Here is a 25,984-nt window from a genome sequence, read left to right as displayed (position 1 = left end):
TAGGAAACAATGAGGATTAAAGGAAAATAAGTAGATAACTAATATAGATAAAGCAAATCCTTACATATAAAAGTAATAAAGATCTGCTGGGAGCTGTAACATTGGTCTAGGTAGAGGACAGGAGCTTCTTCGGGGTCCTGTACAGTATATACAATGTCCTAAAAAAGTAAAATGGAGCCGCCCTCACCTGGTGTCCAAAGGAGCAGATAACCCTGGTACAGGTAAAGAGTACAGAACATGTAATACCTCCCTGTACTGTAGGGGGCGCTACCAGACACCAGTCAGTGCATCAGTTAGGCTGGGTTCACATCCCGTTTTTCCCCATACGGGAGCGCATGCACTCTCGTATCCCTGCGTATGCAGTCCCGTATGTAATTCATTACAATGGGCCGGTTTTCTACCATACCTAAAACCGATGTCAACCACTCCAGTCGGCTCATTGAAATGAATTACATATGGGACCGCATACGCAGGGATACGGGAGCGCAAGTTTTTAGCTCCCCCTTGCCGTATGCGCTCCCGTATGGGGAAAAACGTGATGTTAACCCAGCCTATTACAGGTTAAGAGTACAGAACATGTAATACCATCCTGTACTGTAGAGGGCGCTACCAGACACCAGTCAGTGCATACACTTCAGTAATACAGGTGTTTTACCAGTGAATGTCCATTCTGATTGGTCGGTCCTTCCAGCCATTGACAAGTTTCGCAGATCTGGACTGTCTGTAGCATTGTAGGTTAAAGGGGTACCAGGGTGGAACCAACCAGGGTGGGGCTTGTAGCCTGTCTCCTCCCTCCCATTGTATGTGTGATCAGTCCACACTGGAGAAGCAATCTGCAAGTCGGGCCTATGGCTGCCGTAATTTGGTTCCTGGTTTTAATTATCTGGCCAGGTAGGTTAGTGTTAGGTCCCGCACCATTTGAGAAACCTTGGCGTGGTGTGCGGGCTCAGGTGTGTCCTTCATATAAGGATATACTGGTGAATGTCTCAATTTTACATCAGTTTTGAGGGTTAGTTATTGTCATTGTCTACATAACCACAGCTGTGAGACCACATTGTTATCCATAGGTGCAGGTCCTCCACGCCAACGTAGGTGCACAACTGCACTTGGGGTTGAGCACCTTGTATCACCTTAGATCGCATCAATGTAAGTGTTTGTTTAAAGGGGTACTCCGACCCTAAGACAACTTATCCCCTATCCAGAGGATAGGGGATAAGATGTCTGATCACAGGGGTCCCGCAATCTCTCATTCCGCACCCACCTTTGTGAGCTCTTCGCAGTGCTGGAGGCTTAAAGTGTGAAGCGTTACGACAACAGGGCCGGAGTATCGTGACATCACGACTCCGCTGCCCATGTGATGTCACGCCCCGCCCCCTCAATGAAAGTCTATGAGAGGGGGCGTGACGATACTCCGGCCCCGTGGCTGTAACGCTTCACACTTGGAGCCTCCAGCCCTGCAGAGAGCTCAAAAAGGTGGGTGCAGAATGAGAGATTGGGAGGGTCCCCAGCAGCGGGACCCCCGCGATACAACATCTTATCCCCTATCCTTTGGATAGGGGATAAGTTGTCTTAGAGCCGGAGTAACCCTTTAAGTCTGGTTTCAAGTTACAATGGTCCAGAAAAGACCATTAAATGCCAAAAATATTGTAACCTGAGGCCATTGTAAGTTGAGGGATCACTGTATAACCTCCAGAGACATTACATCATATGTGACTGATATTCGTTGCTCCTCATATAACGCTCCAGCACTGATATAACCTCCTGCAACATTGACATTGTGAGGATTCCAAAACCATTTTTCCACCACACCAAGACTACATATCAACATACTGTTACAAAAACAAAAAAACAAAACACCTATACACAGACCAATAACCTCCCCCCCATACAGGTATATACCCATATACGGTAGTGGTAGATCTCAGCTGCAGGCCTGAAAAATAAGCATATACAGTACATACCGTATATACTCGAGTATAAGCCGACCCGAATGTAAGCCGAGGCCCCTAATTTCACCCCAAAAACCCAGGAAAAGTTATTGACTTGACTATAAGCCTAGGGTGGGAAATACATCATCCCCCCATGTCATCATCCAGACCCCCGTCATCATCCAGACCCCCGTCATTAACACCCCCGACATCATCACCGCCTGTCAATCCCTTCATCAGTGGTCTTCAACCTGTGGACCTCCAGATGTTGCAAAACTACAACTCCCAGCATGCCCGGACAGCCATCGGCTGTCCGGGCATGCTGGGAGTTGTAGTTTTGAAACATCTGGAGGTCCTCAGGTTGAAGACCCCTGCGGCCTTCCTCATCCAGACCCCCCCCCCCCCCTTTAGTTTTCTCCCCTCAGTGGGAAGGAAGGGTGAGCTGGTCCGGGCCATCTATGCTGCAGGGACCGTCCGGTGGGGAGGGTTAGTCGTTCTGGGCTGTACATCTTCACCGGGAGGCGCTCTTCTGCGCTCCGAGATGACAACGCACAAGGACGTTCATGCGCAGGGACATGACGGACGTCTGCTGCGCATGGACGTCCCTGTGCGTCGTCGTCAAGGCAACGTCACTAGTCCGGGGCTAGAAGAGGGCCTCCCGGTGAAGATGGACAGCCCGGAACAATTAACCCTCCCCACCTGACGGTCCCTGCAGCATTGATGGCCCGGACCAGCGCACCCTTCCTTCCCACCGAAGGGAGGTGAGTAGAAAACTAAAGGGGGGTCTGGATGATGACGAAGGCCCGACACTCGTCTTGAAGACCACTGAGAAGGAATTAACAGGCAGAGAGTTCACTCGCGTATAAGCCGAGGGGGGTGTTTTCAGCACGACAAATCGTGCTGAAAAACTCGGCTTATACTCGAGCATATACGGTATATGGGAAAAAATAATTGGGAAAAAAACCAATTATGCAACTTTTAGACGGTTGCGTTTCTACGTGCACTTTCCGATAAAAATGACACATGGGCCCTCATTTACTTAGAAAATCGGGTTGTACGTCTATGTTGCTTTCTTACCCGACTGCTTTTTCCCCCTGGTATTTATTATTATGTCGCATCCTGTTTGTCGCACGTGGGTTTTGTTGGTTTTGGTTTCCAACTCCTCTGAGTTGTCGGGAAAAAATCCACAACAATTCAACAAATTCGGGTTGGAAACCTTTATAAATACGTGGGAAAGCTCAGAAATGTCGGGTTACGCCCCTTTTTCGTGTTTGGGAGAATCCACATCGGGTCGGTCGGGAAAAAATGTTGCATCGTGTCGCAGACTGGCGCACATGTCGCAGACAAAGATGCGCCAAAAAAACCCGACAAAACAAGTCGGGTTTACAATAGTAAATGAGGGCCTTTATCTTTATTCTGTAGGTCCGTACGATTAAAGCGAAACAGAATTTATATAGGTTTTATTTTGCTAGTGAAAAAAATATAACTTTTTTAACTTTAACGGTACCATTTTTGCTTTTGACTTTTTTTTTATCACCTTTTATGGATTTTTTCTGATATATGAAGTGATCAAAAATGTGCAATACTGGATTTTTTTACATTTACCCCATTTACCGTGCGGTTTAATTAACATTATATTTTAATAATTCAGAAATTTATGCACGCGGCGATACCACATATGTTTATTTTGTATTATTTTTACGTTATTTTATTTATAAAATAGGAAAAGGGAGGTGATTCAAACTTTTATTAGGGGGAGTGGGTTATACCCATTTACAACTTTTTAAAATTTTTACATTTTTTTTTTGTCCCTATAGGGGACCATAACATGGAATCTTTTGATTCCTAACACTGATCAATGGTGTGCTATTACACAGCATTGATCAGTTTTATCTGCGGTCTGTTGCTCTATGATGGAGAGCCATACTGGGGACCAGGAATGAGATAAAGAGCTATCATGGGGACATGTTTAGAGCGACACAAAGAAGATCCGGAGAAAGGTAAGGACCCTCTGGCTGTCAGTTAAGGTGATCAGGACCCGCGGTGGTCTCGATCACCCATAGCAACCAGCCGGCAACATTGAGTTGCCGGCTTTAGGTCCCGCAATCAGCTTTGATTGCGGGATCTAAAGGGTTAATAGCCGCTGCAGGCCATTAGCTGCAGCCCCAAGCTGTTGATTCCAGCTGGGGGCCGCGCGGTATGGAGCGGGATGTCGTCACAATACCACTCCGCAGCTGCTCCCCTTCCCAGGACATACGTATATGTCCTGAGGAGGCAAGGGGTTAAAGGGGTACTCCGTCCCTAGACATCTTATCCCCTATCCAATGGATAGGGGATAAGATGTCGTATCGCGGGGGGTCCCGCCGCTTCACACTCAGAGCCTCCAGCGCTGCGAAGACCTCACAAAGTTGGGTGCAGCAGGGAGATAGCAGGGATCCCCAGCAGCGGGACCCCCGCCATCAGACATCTTATCCCCTATCCTTTGGATAGGGGATAAGATGTCTAGGGGTGGAGTACCCCTTTAAAGGGATACTCCGCCCCTAGACATCTTATCCCCTATCCAAAGGATAGGGGATAAGATGTCAGATCGCTGGGGACCCCCGGGATCTACTATGCGGCACCCACCTTTAGTGGCTTCCGGAACGGCTGGAGGTCCTCAGGCTGAGTCCATCTCGACCACGGGTACGGAAGATTGTGACGTCACGACTCCACCCCCCCGTGTGACGTTACACTCTGCCCCTCAATGCAAGTCTATGGGAGGGGGCGTGACAGCTCCTTTGGATAGGGGATACGATGTTTAGGGGCGGAGTACCCCTTTAAGGAGCAAAGAGGGACAGAGAAGAGATATATCAAAACCTGTGCAGAGAAAAAGTTGACCAGTTGCCCATATCAACCAATCAGATCGCTGCTTTCATTTTTAAAAGGACCTCTGAAAAATGAAAGAAGAGATCTGATTGGTTGCTATGGGCAACTGGTCAACTTTTCCTCTAGACAGATTTTGATGAATCTCCCCCAGAGAGTCAAAAGTAGGGACCGTCCCTCCATAAGAGGGACATTTGGGAGCTATGTCTACATAACCTCTTCTCTGTATATAAAGGCTTGAACTCCACTTCCTCCCTGTGACACACAAGCTTGAGTTCCAGCGGCAGGAAGTGACGATGGTTGGGAGGACTGGGTGCAGAGGGGGTGGCTACTACAGGTCACTCTCCTCCCCACATCAGACCTTTGAGCAGCAAGTCAGAAACGAAACTCAGCAAGCCCATGAAAGCGAAACTAGTCTACATTGTGGGCAGACTGGGAGATTTGCATACTCAGACAGCTGAAGGCTTCCAGGAACTTTCTAGGTGCAGCTGCCACGGTGGCTTCATATACTGGAGGAAAAGAACGACGAAGCGTTGGACATGAAATGGTAAGTTCAACAGAAGCTTAAAGGGTAGCTCCCACCATCACTTTTTTTTTTTTTCTGTCCCTGCCTATTACCCATCTATCCCTAACCCCCTCCCTGCCTTTAATTTTTTTTTTTACATATTAAAAATGCTTTTTTGTCTGCCTGGTAGCGTGCTCACTACCAGGCAGACTTCCCCAGCAGACACCACGTCACTGATGCCTGCTGGGGCCAGCACTTCCGCCCGTAGTTCACCTATACAGGGCGCCTCCAGCTGTTTCCCCACTGCAACTCCCACCATGCTGGGAGTTGTAGTGGGGAAACAACTGGAGGCACCCTGTATAGGTGAACACCGGAGCACATACCGCTCCCCGCCGCGCAGCCCGCAACCCCCGGCCCCGTCGCGCCGCTCAACTCACTCCCCCTTAGTTCACCCAGAGTACCCCCTCCCCGTACTTAAGTACTACAACATATCAATTTTTTGTTTTCATGACAGTGCCCATTTTAAAATCATACTTTAATAATGCAATTTGTGTCTTAGGCCCCCGTAATGTCAGTAGGGACCTTTCTTGGAAAAAAATACCGGCCATGCTAATTTGCATAATTAATTATATATGCATAACATCACAAGATACACATTTGCGGGGGAAATGTTGTCCTATTCTGACCCCTATTACTTTTTTATTTCTCCTTATGAGGGCTCATTTTTTGCGCCCCCGATCTGTAGTTTTTAACAGGACCATTTTTGTTTTGATGGAACTTTTTGATCGCTTTTTAATTTTTTTTATTAAAGAGTACCTGTCTCCAAACTAAACTTTTAATATATTGTTCCTTATGTAATTATAAGACACTTTGCTATTTACTTGCTGTTAAAATTATCAACCTTTACATGCATTTAATGTGAATGAAAAAACGGCCACTAGGTGGCTGTCACGATTCGGCTAGCGGGTTGTGGATCCGCTGTGTCAGCGAGGGATGGGCGTGGACCGTGCTAGTGGACCGGTTCTAAGAGGCTACTGGTTTTCACCAGAGCCCGCCGCAAAGCGGGATGGTCTTGCTGCGGCAGTAGCAACCAGGTCGTATCCACTAGCAACGGCTCAACCTCGCTGACTGCTGAGAAGGCGTGGGACAGAAGGACTAGGCAGAGGCAAGGTCAGACGTAGCAGAAGGTCGGGGGCAGGCGGCAAGGTTCGTAGTCAGGATGGATAGCAGAAGTTCAGGTACACAGGCTTTGGACACACTAAACGCTTTCACTGGCACAAGGCAACAAGATCCGGCAAGGGAGTGCAAGGGAGGAGATCAGATATAGCCAGGGAGCAGATGGAAGCCAATTAAGCTAATTGGACCAGGCACCAATCATTGGTGCACTGGCCCTTTAAGTCTCAGAGAGCTGGCGCGCGCGCGCCCTAGAGAGCGGAGCCGCGCGCGCCAGCACAAGACAGCAGGGGACCGGGACGGGTAAGTGACCTGGGATGCGATTCGCGAGCGGGCGCGTCCCGCTGTGCGAATCGCATCCCCGACGGCCATGACAGTGCAGCGCTCCCGGTCAGCGGGACTGACCGGGGCGCTGCAGGGAGAAAGACGCCGTGAGCGCTCCGGGGAGGAGCGGGGACCCGGAGCGCTAGGCGTAACAGTACCCCCCCCCTTAGGTCTCCCCTTTTTTTTGTCCGGTAACTGCCTCCCCTGGGATGAGGACACCGGGAAAGAATGGAGGGTTTCCTCAACGGCAGGCAGTACAGCAGGAGTTGGAATGGGGAGGGAGGGCAGAGGGTGAAGCTTGGCACGGGGCAGGGTGACACAAGGACGGGAGCCATGAGGAGGCACAGAGGCTTGCCTGACGGGACTGGGAGGGGGGGAGAGGCACTTCCTAAGGCAGGCAGAGTCCCAGTTCTTGATCTCCCCGGTGGTCCAATCAAGGGTGGGAGAATGAAGCCGGAGCCATGGCAGACCGAGGAGGACCTCAGAGGTACAGTTGGGGAGAACGAAGAGCTCAATCCTTTCGTGGTGGGGTCCAATACACATCAGGAGGGGTTCTGTGCGGTAACGCACGGTGCAATCCAGTCTGACTTCATTGACCGCGGAAATGTAGAGCGGCTTGACGAGACGGGTCACCGGGATGCTGAATTTATTCACAAACGACTCCAAAATAAAATTACCAGAGGCACCAGAGTCCAAGCAGGCCACGGCTGAGAGGGAGGAGTTGGCTGAAGGAGAAATTCGCACGGGCACCGTGAGACGTGGAGAAGCAGACTTGGAACCAAGAGACACCACACCCACGTGAGCTGGGTGCGTGCGTGCGTTTCCCAGACGTGGAGGACGGATAGGGCAATCCACCAAGAAATGCTCGGTACTGGCACAGTAAAGACAGAGATTTTCTTCCCTACGGCGATTCCTCTCTTCCTGGGTCAGGCGAGACCTATCCACTTGCATGGCCTCCTCGGCGGGAGGCCCAGGCGTAGATTGCAACGGATACTGTGGGAGAGGTGCCCAGAGATCTAAGTCTTTTTCCTGGCGGAGCTCTTGGTGTCGCTCAGAAAAACGCATGTCAATGCGGGTAGCCAAATGGATGAGTTCTTGCAGGTTGGCAGGAATCTCTCGTGCGGCCAGCACATCCTTGATGCGACTGGATAGGCCTTTTTTAAAGGTCGCGCAGAGAGCCTCGTTATTCCATGATAACTCGGAAGCAAGAGTACGAAATTGGATGGCGTACTCGCCCACTGAAGAATTACCCTGGACCAGGTTCAACAGGGCAGTCTCGGCAGAAGAAGCTCGGGCTGGCTCCTCGAAGACACTCCGGACTTCAGCGAAAAAGGACTGGACTGAGGCTGTGGCAGGATCATTGCGGTCCCAGAGCGGTGTGGCCCAAGACAAGGCCTTTCCTGAAAGAAGGCTTACTACAAACGCCACCTTAGACCGTTCTGTAGGAAACAAGTCCGACAACATCTCCATATGCAGGGAACACTGAGACAAAAATCCACGGCAAAGTTTAGAGTCCCCATCAAATTTGTCCGGCAGGGACAAGCGGAGGCTAGGAGCGGCCACTCGCTGCGGAGGAGGTGCAGGAGCTGGCGGAGGAGATGGTTGCTGCTGTAGCAGAGGCAGAAGTTGCTGTAACATGGCGGTCAACTGCGACAGCTGCTGTCCTTGTTGGGCAATCTGCTGCGATTGCTGAGCGACCACCGTGGGAAGGTCAGCGAGACTTGGCAGCGGCACCTCAGCGGGATCCATGGCCGGATCTACTGTCACGATTCGGCTAGCGGGTTGTGGATCCGCTGTGTCAGCGAGGGATGGGCGTGGACCGTGCTAGTGGACCGGTTCTAAGAGGCTACTGGTTTTCACCAGAGCCCGCCGCAAAGCGGGATGGTCTTGCTGCGGCAGTAGCAACCAGGTCGTATCCACTAGCAACGGCTCAACCTCGCTGACTGCTGAGAAGGCGTGGGACAGAAGGACTAGGCAGAGGCAAGGTCAGACGTAGCAGAAGGTCGGGGGCAGGCGGCAAGGTTCGTAGTCAGGATGGATAGCAGAAGTTCAGGTACACAGGCTTTGGACACACTAAACGCTTTCACTGGCACAAGGCAACAAGATCCGGCAAGGGAGGAGATCAGATATAGCCAGGGAGCAGATGGAAGCCAATTAAGCTAATTGGACCAGGCACCAATCATTGGTGCACTGGCCCTTTAAGTCTCAGAGAGCTGGCGCGCGCACGCCCTAGAGAGCGGAGCCGCGCGCGCCAGCACAAGACAGCAGGGGACCGGGACGGGTAAGTGACCTGGGATGCGATTCGCGAGCGGGCGCGTCCCGCTGTGCGAATCGCATCCCCGACGGCCATGACAGTGCAGCGCTCCCGGTCAGCGGGACTGACCGGGGCGCTGCAGGGAGAAAGACGCCGTGAGCGCTCCGGGGAGGAGCGGGGACCCGGAGCGCTAGGCGTAACAGTGGCTCTGTTTTGTTCCCTGCCGCAAGTCAAATAGTTAGTTTGGTCTCCTCCTGGCCTGGCAGGAGACCAAACTCAGGAAGTGCATGTCGGGCATGGCGAGGCACAGCTCTCGCAGGCATCAGTAATGTCGCGCCTGCTGGGGAACGCCCACTTTCTCCTGCCGGGAGCTCACACAGTGTGAGCAAGGGGGAAGGTATGATACTCAGCTTTTTAAAGCTCGGAAATATTTTTTTTCAAGGGCCGGAGGGGTGTTAGGAGTAGTTAGTAGTTATAATCTGAGTTAGTTTAGAAAATATGGTTTGATGACAGCTACTCTTCAAATTCGGGAGTTGCAGTTAGTTGCTAACTACAACTCTCAGCATGCCCTGATACAGCCTGTGGCTCAGCAGCTGCCCCAAACGAAAACTACAACTCCCAGCATGTTGGAATATATAGTAGTATTTAGTATAGGTCAGTGTTTCCCAACCAGGGGTGCCTCCAGCTGTTGCAAAACTACAACTCCCAGCATGCCCGGACAGCCGTTGGCTGTCCGGGCATGCTGGGAGTTGTAGTTTTGCAACAGCTGGAGGCACCCCTGGTTGGGAAACACTGACCTATACCAAATACTACTATATAGTCCAACATGCTTGGAGTTGAAGTATTGCAACATCTGGAGGTCCACAGTTTGAGACCACTGCCTTACATACATGCTTGCATTAAAGGGGTATTCCAATCTTTTAAAATGATGACAAATCTCTAGGATATGACATCACTTTATGATCGGACGGGGTCCTACCTCTGTGACGTCAATAATGATTTGGCATTGCACCCCTTTACGTTTTTTTCCTGATTTTCATCAGCACTCCTAGCCACTCGACTATCCAGGGAACTGCAGTCATCTCTATTCACTAGAATTAAGCTGTGCTGCTGTTCTCCTGAACATCGGGTTCAACTGTGTAGGCAATAAGACCACAGTGCTGAATCAGCTGCGCAGTTCTTAAAGGGATACTCCGCCCCTAGATATCTTCTCCCCTTTCCAAAGGATAGGGGATAAGATGTCTGATCGAGGGGGGGGTCCCGCCGCTGGGGACCCCCGCGATCTCTCCTGCAGCACCACGTGTCATCTGGTGCACGGAGCAAGCTTCACTGCATGCCTGATGACTAGCGATGAAGGGGCCGGAGGTGCGCGATGTCACGCTGCCCCCTCCATGCAAGTCTATGGGAGGGAGCAGGATGATAAGATGCCTAGGGGCGGATAGGGATGTGAGGGCGAAAACTTCAGGGGTGCAGGAATTTAGGCGCTGACCAAGAAGGGGACCAATGAAGCCAGGTAGGTAACGAACAGTTTTAATCCAATGCGACGCGTTTCACCGCGCTTGCACGGTTTCATCAGGCATAGCAAACACTTCACAGGAAGGGGTTTATATACACACAGGTATTAACCCCTGCCTGACCAAGTGAAATTAGCAAAATACAGGATAATATCATAATAAAAGAAAACAAGGAAATGTGTACATGTAATAGAAATAAATAACATTAAAAAAATGTTAAAAAAAATGTTAAAGGAGTAGTCCAGTGGTGACTCAGTGGTGAGCAACTTGTCCCCTATCCTAAGGATAGGGGATAAGTTGCAGATCGCGGGGGGTCCGACCGCTGGGGCCCCCTGCGATCTCCTGTACGAAGCCCCGACAGCCCGCGGGAAGGGGGCGTGTCGACCTCCCCATGAGGCGGCGGCCGACACGCCCCCTCAATAGAACTCTATGGCAGAGTCGAAGCGCTGCCTTCGGCAATCTCCGGCTCTGCCATTGAGATGTATTGAGGGGGCGTGTCGGTCGCCGCTTCGTGCAGGGGTCGACACCCGCTATCTGGGCGGAGAGCAGGGGGCCCCAGCGGTCGGACCCCCCGCGATCTCAAACTTATCCCCTATCCTTAGGATAGGGGATAAGTTTTTCACCACTGGACTACCCCTTTAAAAAAAAAAGTACAGCATTAAAAAACAAGAATAGAAATTAGAAGAGATGTTTTTTAATGCTGTATATTTTTTTTTAACATTTTTTTAATGTTATTTATTTCTATTACATGTACACATTTCCTTGTTTTCTTTTATTATGATATTATCCTGTATTTTACTAATTTCGCTTGGTCAGGCAGGGGTTAATACCTGTGTGTATATAAACCCCTTCCTGTGAAGTGTTTGCTATGCCTGATGAAACCGTGCAAGCGCGGTGAAACGCGTTGCATTGGATTAAAACTGTTCGTTACCTACCTGGCTTCATTGGTCCCCTTCTTGGTCAGCGCCTACATTCCTGCACCCCTGAAATTTTCGCCCTCACATCCCTATCATTTCCAGGAAGGATGCAGACCTATTTCACTACAGCAAAACGCATATCCTTGTTGTGTGGGAATTTGCACAACTTGGCAGGGTGAGCCTTCATTTTACCCTCCCTCCCCACACATCTGTGATCCCGTTGATTCTCCACAAGGGAGCGCCTGTTCTTCTTTTGTTTTATAGGGGCGGATAGGGAATAAGATGCCTAGGGGCGGAGTACCACTTTAAAGAGGTTATCCAGGAATAGAAAAACAGAGCTAATTTATTTCAAAAACTGCTCCTCGTCTGTCTCCAGGTTGGGTGTGGTTCCGCAGATCATTTCCATTGAAGTGAATGGAGCCATGTTGTAATACTACACCCAACCTGGGGACAGACGAGGAGCTGTTTTTTTTTAAAGAAATTAGCTCTGTTTTTCTATTCCTGGATAACCCTTAGGATCTAAGAATTCAGATTCTTTCCTAATCATATAGTCTAGTAATATGTCATCAATTAATAAGTTTGGAATACCTCTTTAGGGGTATGTTCACACACGTGCTATATATGTTGCGGATCTCTGCTGTTAAGCCAGTGATAAAATCTTCAGCCTATATACTATGTGTGAACGTACCCCTAGTGTGAATATGTAAAGTTATCCCCGTACCAGTATACTGTTCATATGTGTTTAGGATGGTACTTTATTAAAGGGGTATTCCAGTGCTCCGGCATTTTGTTCAGAACATTCGGAGCTGGAGGCCATGATTGTGACCTCATAGCCACGCCCCTCATGCCATCATGCTATGCCATTTATGTCTAATGGAGGGGGGCGTGCTGGCAGACACGCCCTCTCCCATAGATATGAATGGAGGGGGCATGGCCGTGACAGCACGACCACTGCCGCAGGAACCTGGCGTTTGTTTAGAGTGCCGGGTGCTTTGGGGGGGGGGGGAGCGTTGCTTAGGAGTGGGACCCCCCGAAATCAGACATCTTATCCCCTATTTAAAGGATAAGGATAGGTAAAGGATAGGGGATAAGTTGCCTGATCGGGCGGGGTCCCGCCGCTGGGGACCCCCGCGATCTCGCACGCAGCACCCCGCTCTCATCAGGCCCCGGAGCGAACATCTCTCCGGGTCTGATGACTGCCGATCACGGGGCCGGAGTATCGTGATGTCACAGCTCCGCCCCCATGTAACATCACGCTCCGCCCCTCAATGTAAGTCTATGGCAGCTGTCTCGCCCCCTGCCATTGACTTGCATTGAGGGGCGGAGCGTGACGTCACACGGGGGCGGAGCTGTGACGTCACGATCACCGGCCCCGTCATCAGACCCGGAGCGGATGTTCGCTCCGGGGCCTGATGAGAGCGGGGTGCTGCGTTCGAGATCGCGGGGGTCCCCAGCAGCAGGACCCTGCGTGATCAGGCAACTTTTCCCTTATCCTTTAGATAGGGGATAAGTTGTCAGCACGGTAATACCCCTTTAAATAGGGGATAAGATGTCTTACAGTGGAGTACCTCTTTAAGGCTCATTTCCCTCAATGTGCATCACATGTACCTGACAGTCTTGATTGCCTTGTAGTATAGTTATTCTGCATCCATGATCTGAGCTTGTGTTGGGCTTGTGACTATACCAATCTGAACAAAAAGAGCTGCAGGAAGACCCCCCAAATGGAGCTTGGTGCTGTCAAAACATGCTGGGTGCCGTAGTGTCACAGCAGCCAGAGAACGACTAGATTAGAAGAGATCCGGCCACCTTCATCGCGCACCTCGTTGTGTGTTTACTGTAATGTCATTTCAGCTGGGTAAAGCCTAGAGCAGTGGTCTCCAACTTGCGGACCTCCAGATGTTGCAAAACTACAACTCCCAGCATGCCCGGACAGCCGTTGGCTGTCCGGGCATGCTGGGAGTTGTAGTTTTGCAACATCTGGAGGTCCGCAGGTTGAAGACCACTGGCCTAGAGGTTCAGTGTATGCGCAATTGCATTTTCGGTATAACATCTTCTATATTGTTTTTAGGTTTTGAAGAAGAGAAAATTGTCTTACTATAGCAGATAACCAAACCGAAAACCTAGTGCCATGGACTCTACGGGGGAAAGTCATACCGAAGTTTCACAGCAGGATTGTGAGGTACTAGTTCTTAAGTTACTTATATTTTACAACAAATACAAGTTATTTATCTACTATTTTTAATATGGATATATATATATATATATATATATATATATATATATATATATTGTATATACAATGGGAAAGAAGGAAAACCTCCATTCCCTCCTTTTGGACGGTTTACTCCTTGCTAGCTGGGGTGGCCCTTTAAGACGTGCCTATTTTGTTTTTTCCGGTACAATCCTACAAATCATGTCACAAAAAGACCAGGCTTTATGGAAACCCCACTGAAAGTAGCCATTATAGGGTCGTTCCCTTCTATTTATTCGGAAGAAGAAACGTGTTACTTCCTCCTTCCCTGATCTCACTAATGAATGAAACATTCTGTGATTTTCAACTTTTTATATAAGGGCACGTTCCTACTTGGCGTATACTTAGCGTATTTCAAGCTGCGCAAAATCTGCAGCAGCAGCGGGAAATACGCTGCGTCTCCCTCGCTCACCATACACACAAGGCTTTCCGGCGGCAGCCCTATGTGTGCAGTGAGTTTTGGAGGCGGGGCCATGTCCCGGCGTGACTGTGACGCACGGCTCCGCCTCCAAAACTCACTGCACACATAGGGCTGCCGCCGAAAAGTGTGTGTGTGTGTATGGTGAGCGAGGGATACGCAGCGTATTTCCCGCTGCTGCTGCAGATTTTGCGCAGCGTGAAATACGCCAGCTGGGAACGTACCCTAAAAGGCAAAAATGATATGTGGATTATAAGCCTGAAGACTTTGAGCTGCCAGTCACATCACCGATGGAGAAATTAACATTCGGGTCCCACCTGACAATAAGAGATTCAGTCAAGTCAATCTACACAGTGAGAGGGATGGTGGGTTCTCACTGGTGGTCAGGGGCACCTTAGAGAGTGGACCTGCGATGTGACCAGGTGACAGAAAAAGCAGCTCCTAGAGAAAGTTTATATTGATGGCTGTCAGAAAGCTACTTCCTGGAAGGAAGCCTAAAGTACAAAGAGACTACACACAGTTAGTTACTGCACTTAAAGGGGTACTCTGCTGCTCAGCGTTTGGAACAAAATGTTCCGAACGCTTAGAGCCGGCGCCGGGAGCTCGTGACGTCATAACCACGCCCCTCATGACGTCACGTCCCGCCCCCTCAATGCAAGTCTATGGGAGGGGGCGTGATGGCTGTCACGCTCCCTCCCATAGACTTGCATTGAGGGGGCGGGGCGTGACGTCATGAGGGCCGGTGCTATGACGTCACAACCCCCCACCGCACGCACCCAGTGTTCGGAACAATTTGTTCCAAATGCTGAGCAGCGAAGTACCCTTTTTAAATCAACTGATGCCAAAAAGTTAATTCTGCTGACATCACGAGCACAGTGCTCTCTGCTGACATCTCTGTCCTTTTTAAGAACTGTCCAGAGTAGGAGAAAATCCCCATAGCAAACATATGCTGCTCTGGACAGTTCCTAAAATGGACAGAGATGTCAGCAGAGAGCACTGTGCTCGTGATGTCTGCAGAGAGCTCTGTGTTCCAAAGAGAAAGAATTTCCTCTGTAGTAATTAGCAGCTTATAAGTACTGGAAGGATTAAGACTTTTTTAATAGAAGTAATTTACAAATCTGTTTAACTTTCTGGCATCAGTTGATTTAAAAAAAAAAAAAAAAAAAGGTTTCCACAGGAGTATCCCTTTAAGGAATCCTTTAAGGAAACAGTCAAGTTTTTGTTTTGATCAGATCATTTTTTAGATTTTTTTTTTTTTACTTATAACAGTAAAGTTTTACTATATATGTGTTTCATTAAATCTAATAGTTGTAAATGCATGTACCAGTCTAGAATAAGCCATACAGCTAAAAATATCTTCCAAACATGAATGGTAAATCTGTTCAAATGAAATGTGGATCAAGATCCAAAGAGTCTGGAAAAGCCCAATATATAGTCAATGAGAAATCACTGGAAGTTGAGTCCAGTCCCATGACGTGAACCAAGATGGTCTTAAACGGATCCTATATTAAACGGATCCTATATATTAAGATGCTGCGGGAAAATGTAATTATTAAAATGGACCTGCATGGTCATGGGGTGTTTTTAAACCAATTTGTAGTAGAGGGTAAAGGATACTTTAGATGACACTTCAAGTTGCTAATCATAAAGTGAAGGTTCCTAACAGATATTGGGGGAGATTTATCAAAACCTGTCCAGAAGAAAAGTTGCCAAGTTGCCCATAGAAACCAATCAGATCGCTTCTTTCATTTTTAAAGGGTACCTTTCATCAAAAAAACTTTGGATATATTATAGATAAATGTATGCAGAATAACTTTCCAATAGCATGTTTTAAAAAAATATGCTTCTTTCTATTTAATTTTCCACTTTGAAAAATGACCACAAGGGGTCTCCCTACCAGTCTGTTTCATATCTTTCAGACTCATGCAGGAGTCCTAAATCTCAAACTGCAGCCGGAACACAGACAAACTCAGCATTGCTCACTGCCAGGGAGTTTGTCTGTGTACCGGCTGCAGTCTGAGATTTAGGACTCCTGCATGAGTCTGAAAGATATGAAACAGACTGGTAGGGAGACCCCTTGTGGTCATTTTTTCAAAGTGGAAAATTAAATAGAAAGAAGCATATTTTTTAATAACATGCTATTGAAAAGTTATTCTGCACACATTAATCTATAATATATCAAAAGTTTTTTATGGTGCATGACTAAGGCCTTGTTGTAAGGCCGAAACGTGTCACTGTACCTTGTGTTCCTGTTATGACCATCTGGTGAAATAAATATCATCCTCTGAGTTATCGGACGCTGGACTCCTTTCTCTTCTTGCTATTAATCTATAATATATCAAAAGTTTTTTTGATGAAAGGCAGCCTTTAACAACACCTCTGAAAAATGAAAGAAATAATCTGATTGGTTGCTATAGGCAACTGGGCAACTTTTGCTCTGCACTGGTTTTGATAAATCTCCCCCCATTGTGTCCTTCTTTGTGTAGACCACCAAGAGTGATGCAGTAGTTAACCCAACAAGAGCGGAGAATGAAGTCAAGGAGCCAATACCAGATGAATCCAAGTTATCAATCTCCGATATCAGAAGTCAACTTTGCCACATGCAGATGGTGTCATGGCGGACAGTCAGTAACATTCACAGCAATATTAACACTATGCAAAAGAACCAAGCACTACACCAGTTAAATCTCAGTAAAAACTACAATGACTGTCATCGTTTACTGAAAATAGAGGAAGAGATGCAGTTGGCCACATTTAAGAAACAAGAAGACCTAGCCATGCAAAGGTTGGAGGAGAAAACCTTAAACCTGGTGCACCTCATGGAGAAACTCCAAAAGGCAAGAACTGTGGACCAGCTAGAAGTCATTGAAGACACGTTGAAGACGCTGGAAAACCCTGAGGAGGAACTGGACATAGGTGAGCCTCCCGTGCGGCTCAGAATATGGAATGAGATGATACATATGGTGAAACCAATACCAGAACAGATAAAGTTTGATCCTCAAAGTGCTCATCCGAATCTTGTCTTATCCCCAGATCTCAAGAAAGTGAGATTTGAGCCAAATCCTCAAACATTAAAAGGGTCTCCACAATGTTTTGAACCAGGGTTATATGTTTTAGGGACACCAGGATTTAAGTCTGGTCGGCACTACTGGGAAGTAAATGTGGGCGATAAAAGTAGTTGGATCATAGGCGTCGTAAAGGAGTCGGTGGAACGCAAGGGTGCATGGGAGCTGAATTCATCCAATGGCTATTGGGTTCTACGTAAACAAGACGACAATGTGTATTATGGCCTCGGAAACACTTGTGAGATGTTAACATATGACTTTCCTCCTATGAGGATTGGGATTTGCTTGGATTTATTTAAAAGTCACCTGATCTTTTATGATGCCAGCACTACAGACATCCTTCATCAATTGTCTCTGTGTTTTGCTAAGGAGACCCTGTTTCCCTTTTTTTGTCCTGGAGTTCCTGTAAGAGAAGACGACTGGTGCCCACTAACTATATGTGCCTAAGATAAATAACATTAAGTGTGGATTCTTAGGGGTATTCCAGGAAAAAACTTTTTTTTTTTTTTTAATCAACTGGCTCCAGAAAGTTATACAGAGTGGTAAATTACTTCTATTAAAACAATCTTACTCCTTCTAATAATTATCAGCTGCTGAAGTTGAGTTTTTCTTTTCTGTCTGACAACAGTGCTCTCTGCTGACATCTCTGCTTGTCTCGGGAACTGCACAGAGTAGAAGAGATTTGCTATGGGGATTTGCTTCTACTCTGGACAGTTTCCCAGACACATGTCATCAGAGAACACTTAGACAGAAAAGAACAACTCAACTTCAGCAGCTCATAAGTACTGAAAGGATTAAGACTTTTTTTTAAATAGAAGTAATTTACAAATCTGTTTATCTTTCTGGAGCCAGTTGATATATAAAACCTTATATATCATGTCCAATGTCCAATTGGGCAGTAAGGCTAAGTTTCCACTTGTTTTTTTTTCTGGCAGTTTTTGGAAAACTGCCACTGCAGTTTTTGAGCCAAAGTCAGAAGTGGATCCGTAAGGGAGGAGAAGTTTAAGTCCTTCCTTTATATGTCCTATTCCTTTTGAATACACTTCTGGCTTTGGCTCAAAAACTGCATTGGCAGCAATCCAAAAACTGCCAGAAAAAAAAGCAAGTGGAAACTTAGCCTAAAAGTGTTTTTTTTTTTTTTTTCTGCTTTGTTTTTTTTTTTTTTAAATGTTTAGGGTATTAATGATACTCAATCTTAATGTGTTTGTAGATTGGCAGACTTCCACATCTTCCCCACCTTTGCTGCCAAAGCAAACTTGTCTTCACTTTCTGCCTGAACCACAAGTCATCAGGGTGGTCTCTGACAGCTTCTCTCCATCCCTCCAGTCTTGATTGATGATCCCTTTATAGCAATTGTTTCACTTGCAACATGTAATATCACATAAATGTACGGTGTCCATTTTAGGACATCGTCAGTCATCAGCCGTAACTCCGTCCTCCATCAGGTGTAATGGCGTCCCGCCTCCTCCCTCACACCAATCGCCGTCATCCTTCAGCCACAATTCCCTCCTCCCTCATCCGAAACTCCCTCGTCCAAAACGCCGTCATGCCTCAGACGATTCTCCCTCAGACGCAACTTCCTGCCGCATAGCAGAGCCGACGCTGCACAACACTGTATAGCAGAATCGAAACTGTGAAACTTGCACATGTACTACAGACACTACATGTTCTACAGAGTCTGTATAGCAGAGCCGACACTGAATAGCGTGTACAGCAGAACCCGTATAGCAGAGAGTTTCGTCTGAGCGATGACTGATTTTCGGATGAGAGACTTTAGGATGACAAAGGAGGGAGTTGCGGCTGACGGAGATTGGCCCTAGGGAGGAGGCGGGACGCCGTTTCACCTGACGGAGGACTGAGTTACGGCTGACGACTGATGATGTCCTAAAATGGACACCGTATAAATGGGTTATGAAAACCATTGTCTTCTGTCTGTATTGTTGTATTCTTGCTGTTTTTAGTGGTCTAACTAAATGATTAGCTGATCTGATATCTTCAATGTAGACAGTTAACCACTATGGGTGCTCTTTAATTGTTGGGTTATTTTATCCATTGTCTATGGCAAATCTTTATTTCTAACTAGACACGCCATTTTAACAACTAGGTCTTATTCCAATTTCTCCAATAAGAGGTGACTGCATGTGTATAATGACTCTCCACTGACATGAAGGACTCCCTGTAATGCTATTTCATGTAAGATGACTAAACAGTTGTCTTGGCTCTACCTTTCTTATAGGAGATACTAAATTTGTTGACCTTCTTTCTTAATACTTCCAGTGCAACATAAGTTGTACCATATATATATTGTTTTATATATATATATATATATATATATATATATGGAGAAAATATTTTATAGCATTTTAAATATTTTTTGAGCCAAACTTGGCCCGATGATGCATTTTGAATAAAAATATTTAGTCTGATCATGTTATACTCCCAAGATTTTAGACCAAATTTGTGTTATTTTACCATTTATTTTTGATAACTGGAATAAGAATCTGGACCCCACTGATTTATTTACAGTGCCTATATAGCTCTATGGGAAAGCCGTTCAGAAATCTTCAGCTCTCCCATAAAGCTATATAGAAAGAGGGGGCGCCACGTGGCGGCCCCCGCTTCGGGCAGGGGTCATGACATGCCGCTGTGGAGGAGAGCCAGGGCTCCAAACAGGCTCCAGTGCACGGATCCCCCGCGATCGAAAACTTATCCCCTATACGTAGGATAGGGAATACGTTTTTGTCCAAGATACTTTCAAGGAGTAGTCCAGTGGTGAACAACTTATCCCCTATCCTAAGGATATGGGATAAGTTTCAGATCGCGGGGGGTCCGACCGCTGGGGCCCCCTGCGATCTCCTGTACGGGGCCCCGACAGCCCGCTGGAAGGGGGCGTGTCGACCTCCGCACGAACCGGCGGCCGACACGCCCCCTCAATATAACTCTATGGCAGAGCCGAAGCGCTGCCTTCGGCAATCTCCGGCTCTGCCATAGAGATGTATTGAGGGGGCGTGTCGGCTGCCATTTCGTGCAGAGGTCGACACCCGCTATCTGGCCGGAGAGCCTGGCCCCCGTACAGAGATATCGCAGGGGGCCCCAGCGGTCGGACCCCCCGCGATCTCAAACTTATCCCCTATCCTATCCTTTAAGAGACAAAATCGAGAACAGTTTACAATGTACAATCTCTTTTACTTCTTTGGATGTAATCTTAAAGAACCACTCTAACCTCGCTGACTTATAACAAGTAATAAAAGTGTTAATATGAGTCAATGTTTTACTTGTGTATTAAAAATAACTCTACAGATGTCATAGCCGCTGCTGGCTGCTTAGAAATGTGATCTGTTATTGGGTTATGACAACAAGGGATGGGCAGTGTCTTTTTTCAAGTTCACGGCTCCTTTAGACCAGTGGTCTCCAACCTGCGGACCTCCAGATGTTGCAAAACAACAACTCCCAGCATGCCCGGACAGCCAACGGCTGTCCGGGCATGCTGGGAGTTGTATTTTTGCAACATCTGGAGGTCCGCAGGTTGAAGACCACTGCTTTAGACAATCTTAGTGAATACACCCTGAATTAATCATTGTGTACTCTACCGCATCACATATTAAAGAGAAAATACATATGGTATATGTATTGTATTGTAGCGGACCTCCTGAGGTAGTGTCACTATCCCTAGTTAGGGCATCTGTAGGCCCAGGAGGTTCGTGAGCGGGACCGCCCTTTTTAGGGCTGACCATTCCGCCTAGGAGTAGGGCTAAGAGCTAGAATAGGGTCGTACAGGTCCTTAGGCCCCGCTATCTCCACACTCATTTTCCCCTTAGGGACTCCCTCTTTACCACCCCTCACCTCAATATATATATAGGGAGTCATCCCTATAGCCCTTTATCAGTGTCTCCTCCAGCTTGATTTCATTGTCCCCTCTCCTCTGAGTGTGCCCTATTGAGAACTATCATATTCCTCATTTACTGATTAATAGAATATCTCCCTTGGGCAAAAGACTATCACTGATGGAGATATTTTAAGGATACAACCAGGTTATCATTTGCCACGATAAACAGTGGCCAAGTGTCCCATTTAGTGTAGGGATACGTTGCGATTCTAACCACCTCTTTGTATCCCTATATCAATACTTCCATTGGGCCCACTGAATAACTTTTTCCTCTTTGCTACCTAATTACTATTATTATTATTTTTTCCAACTTGTATAAATCATCATATATACAATTTTTCTAACACCCTATCCACTTACCATTATGTTTGTGACTGTGGGTTCGGTGCTTTGATACAATTAGATATGCTATGGGTGTTTCTAGTGACGGGACTCTATGTACTGAGTGCCAGAAATCACTGTTCTACTTTGCATCTTCTCTTGCTTGACCGAGTGCGGCTCGGAGCACAGGGCCACGCCCCTCCTTACTGACGTCAGACGGGGGTGTGACCGCTCTGACGCGGCACAGCAAGGGAAGTGGATATTACGTCAGACGCCGCTGACACGAGTTGACAGCGCTCTGAAGCCGAACAGTCCGGCTCCCTGCTAATGCAGGTACGCGCTGCACCGCATATGTGCCGAAAGATAGAGACCGTGAGTACCCCGCTGAGCGGTTTTCACCCCTATCCCTAGCCTTGCCTCCCCTATAGTAGGATCAATTGGCTGAATGGGATCTTTTTGCATTTTTTTCCTTTCAGGTAATCTGACATGTCCATGGAAGGCTGTGAGTAAATGCATAGAATATGGGGAGGATTTTCTTTTGCAGGAACGAGTACTATGAAGTGCATATACAATATGTGTATCTTTCTTTTTCTCCTCTATAGGTTCCTGTGGTCTCGCGGCTGAAACATATATCCATCTGGCTGGGTTTTTTATTAAGATTTAAAAAGGCATGCCTGATATCATGGGCTGCCATCCCCCTTGGATATACTATGATTGAGTAGTATTTTTCACATGTAACACTGAGTTCTTGGACTGAACATAAGTGTGTGGCTTTTTGCATTATAGCACCACACTAGTTCGGCCACTACATAAGCTTTACCCCTGATGACGTCACTACATTGTGACAGAAACGCGTTGGGCATCCTTATGTTGAGGTGTATAATTCTTGATACTATTCTTTAGAGTTATCAATGGTGAGGCTGGATTTATAGCCCCCGGATAACCATTGTTCACTAATTATATCCATGGAAGGACTGTTATAGCCTTCTTTTGAATATAGTCGGCCATTTTAGACTTTGGTCTACACACTTGGTTACACTTGGTTTTGTTATTTGTTTTTTTATCTATAATCAGTAAAAGCTAAGTTTTAGTCTCTCCCCTTTCTTGCCTTATTATTAGTGCAAGACTTGTCTTTTCAATATGGTATATGACAAAGGCTAAAAAAATAAAAATAAGGAAACAACAAGTAAAGCATCAAGGTTATTGGATGAAGTTGGACATTCTTCGTGGATTCTGACTTGAATTCCACAGTGTGAACAAGCACTTATCTTCCGCTGGAATCAATCTTTTTGTTAGATTGAATGAAGTGCATTTCATCACTGTTTACTTCCTGACATTCCTGCTCACAAGAGGGCCGGATTATAACATTGTTAAAGGGGTACTCCACCCCTGGCATCTTATAAGATAAGATGTTAGATCGCTGGGTTCCCGCTGCTGGGGACCCCGGGGATCGCGCTGCGGCACCCCGCCATCATTACTGCACAGAGCGAGTTTGCTCTGTGCGTAATGACGGGCGATATAGGGGCCGGAGCAGCGTGACGTCATGGCTCCGCCCCTCATGACATCACGGCCCGTCCCCTTAATGCAAGTCTATGGCAGGGGGGGCGTGACGACCGCCACGCCCCCTCCCATAGACTTGTATTGATGGGGGCGGGTCGTGATGTCACAAGGGGTGGAGCCATGACGTAACGATGCTCCGGCCCCTGTATTGCCCGTCATTACGTGCAGAGCGATCTCGCTCTGCGCAGTAATGATAGCGGGGTGCTGCAGCAGCGATCTGACATCTTATCCCCTATCCTTTGGATAGGGGATAAGATGTCTAGGGGCGGAGTACCCCTTTAAATGGGGTAAATGCTCCAAGGGTCTCCATCTGTTATTGGCCTCCATGATCCTGTCGCCGTTTTGGCCTAACTTTATGACGTACCTGTTGTTGCAGGTAACAACAGGTACTTTTCATGATAAGTTGTCATGTATATTTCTGGCCATTACATAACTTGTGTATGGCATTTTATACCAGATTTCTGCTCTGCAGGCTCCATCTCAGATTTTAATCTGTCCCTGAGCTAATGGTAGAGAACAGCTGCTATGCTGTCTTCCATAGGGTATGTTCACACTACAGACTGGCAGGCCTCAGTAGGACAGCGCGGCACTGCGCTGTCACCATTGAGGGCTATGCAGTGCTCGCGGACTTCCGCACAAAGAATGAACATGTTCTTTCTTTGCGCTGAACAATTTCATGAAATTCAACGAAATTCCGCAGTGTGAACGGGTCTCGCGGAGACCCATCCACACTAATGTTAAGTTCACACCGCGGAATTCCGTGGGAATTCCATAGTGTGAACATAACCATACACTTCACACAACCTGAAGAGGGAAATCTGCTCCTCTATAACTATACACACCCACAGAAGCGACAGCTGCATGGAGGACATTATAGAACAATACTGAACAGTCTAAGTTTGGAAGAATTAAGCCCTGGGGGCGAGATCTAATACTCACTGTAAGCTCCTAAAGCCTCTCTGCTTCTTTCGTTCTCCAGCCCCTTCCTTCTCCTCTCACTATCTTTCAATAGACTTGTATGTCCAGCATGTAACCTCATCCCTCAGTGTGCTGCCATTCTATTTTGCCTCTCAGGACAGATTTAAGCTGTTTTTCAGAGTGAGGGTTAGGGTTATTATTTGTGCGCTGTTATCATGGCACTATTACAGTTTTTTTTCTGTATGGTCCTATTATGTACCCGCTGTATGGTCCCGTTATTTTATACAGTATTGTAGTATCATTTAGACACTAAAGTTGCAATAGCAGTATCGTACTTCCAAAAAGGTATGCCCTTCTTCACACCACCACCTTTTGCCATGAGCAGACCTTCATCCAGCTAATATAAAGATATCCTCAAGTAGACAGATCAATGCTTCATGCAGTAGCAGCATGCTTATCTTCAGCTTCTATAACTATTCCTTCAAAACCAGACGTTCATTTTACATCCCACTTCACATACTCTACTTCATAGCACCCAATTACTCATCAAAAATAATCTCAATAATAATTAGGTCACTGCCTGCAACACAATCAGCTCAGTGACCTCCTGCTGTTGCCATCATTCTCATGTTCTGATTAAACCTACTCTTACATCACACAGCTGAAGTCTGTTACATTGTAAAAGAATAGATAAAACCTGCCAGCCTGAAGTCAAAATTAAAGTGCACCTGTCATCTGCAAAAACTTTTTATATAATGTAGATAACATTATATGTATATTTGTAACATTGGTTTAAAGAATTATATATTTTTGGGTGTAAAAATCTACAGTGGGGATCAAAAATTTGGGCGCCTCAGGTAAAAAATTGTATTAATGTGCATAAAGAAGCCAAGTAAAGATGGACAAAAATCTCCAAAGGGCATCAATTTACAGATTAGACATTCTTATAATATGTCAACAAAAGTTAGATTTTATTTCCATCATTTACACTTTCAAAATAACAGAAAACAAAAAAATGGCGTCTGCAAAAGTTTGGGCACCCTGCAGAATTTATAGCATGCACTGCCCCCTTTGCAAAGCTGAGACCTGCCAGTGTCATGGATTGTTCTCAATCATCATCTGGGAAGACCAGGTGATGTCCATCTCAAAGGTTTTAAATGCCCAGACTTATCTGACCTTGCCCCAACAATCAGTACCATGGGTTCTTCTAAGCAGTTGTCTAGAAATCTGAAACTGAAAATAGTTGATGCTTACAAAGCTGGAGAAGGTTATTAGAAGATAGCAAAACGTTTTCAAATGTCAATATCCTCTGTTCGGAATGTAATTAAGAAATGGCAGTCATCAGGCACAGTGGAAGTTAAAACAAGATCTGGAAGACCAAGAAAAATATCAGACAAAAAAGCTTGCAGGATTGTGAGAAAAACCATTCAAAACCCACGTTTGACTGCACAATCCCTCCAGAAAGATCGGGAAGACACTGGAGTTGTGGTACACTATTCCACTATAAAGAGATACTTGTACAAATATGGTCTTCATGGAAGAGTCATCAGAAGAAAACCTCTTCTACGTCCTCACCACAAAAATCAGCGTTTGAACTTTGCAAATGAACATATAGACAAGCCTGATTCATTTTGGAAACAAGTTCTGTGGACCAATGAGGTTAAAATTGAACTTTTTGGACGGAATGAGCAAAGGTACGTTTGGAGAAGAGAGGGGAACAGAATTTAATGAAAAGAACCTCTGTCCAACTGTTAAGCATGGGGGTGGATCAATCATGCTTTAGGGTTGTTGTCACAGCGAGCGCTCCGGTCTCCACCTTCGGACCGGAGCGCCCCCTGCCTGTGTCCTCCGTGCTGGGGTCACGGCGTCTCCCGGTCAAACACACTGACCGGGAGCGCGGATCTCACTGTGGCAGGGACGTGGCTAGCTCACGCTCATCTCACCTGTTCCCCGCGCGGCGCTCCTTGCTCCTGGGTCCCGGTAATTGCGCTGGTTCCACACCTCCCATTGTGATTTCCCAATAAAAGGCACCTGCCCCTTCCTGCCACTGCCGGATCTTTGTGCCTTGTGCCTCTGAGAAAGCGTTCC

General features: G+C 46.9%; 2 protein-coding genes across 13 annotated transcripts in view; one reads left to right on the top strand and one right to left on the bottom strand.

Annotated features, from left to right (window-relative positions):
- GRB7 (growth factor receptor bound protein 7) overlaps window positions 1-25,984 on the bottom strand; it is a 265,456-nt gene that overhangs the window by 154,362 nt on the left and 85,110 nt on the right. The gene's annotated exons all lie outside the window — the stretch shown is intronic.
- LOC130297043 (nuclear factor 7, ovary-like) overlaps window positions 1-25,984 on the top strand; it is a 58,492-nt gene that overhangs the window by 19,246 nt on the left and 13,262 nt on the right. For 4 of the 11 annotated variants that reach the window (XM_056549231.1, XM_056549225.1, XM_056549227.1 and 1 more), the window contains exons 2-3: window positions 13,546-13,656; window positions 16,633-17,702. In XM_056549231.1, the coding sequence (XP_056405206.1) occupies window positions 13,606-13,656; window positions 16,633-17,658 (1,077 nt within the window). In that variant the 5' untranslated portion in view covers window positions 13,546-13,605 and the 3' untranslated portion in view covers window positions 17,659-17,702. Of the gene's footprint in view, window positions 1-88; window positions 222-2,577; window positions 2,690-4,955; window positions 5,338-13,109; window positions 13,305-13,545; window positions 13,657-16,632; window positions 17,703-25,984 lie in introns of those variants that run through there. The other 7 variants (XR_008849376.1, XR_008849377.1, XM_056549226.1 and 4 more) reach the window with 6 other exon arrangements.

The sequence above is a fragment of the Hyla sarda genome, chromosome 12 (assembly GCF_029499605.1).
Source record: "Hyla sarda isolate aHylSar1 chromosome 12, aHylSar1.hap1, whole genome shotgun sequence".
Taxonomy (NCBI): Eukaryota; Metazoa; Chordata; class Amphibia; order Anura; family Hylidae; genus Hyla; species Hyla sarda.
The sequence above is the reverse complement of the archived record's forward strand: the minus strand, read 5'-3'. Positions and strand labels throughout refer to the sequence as shown.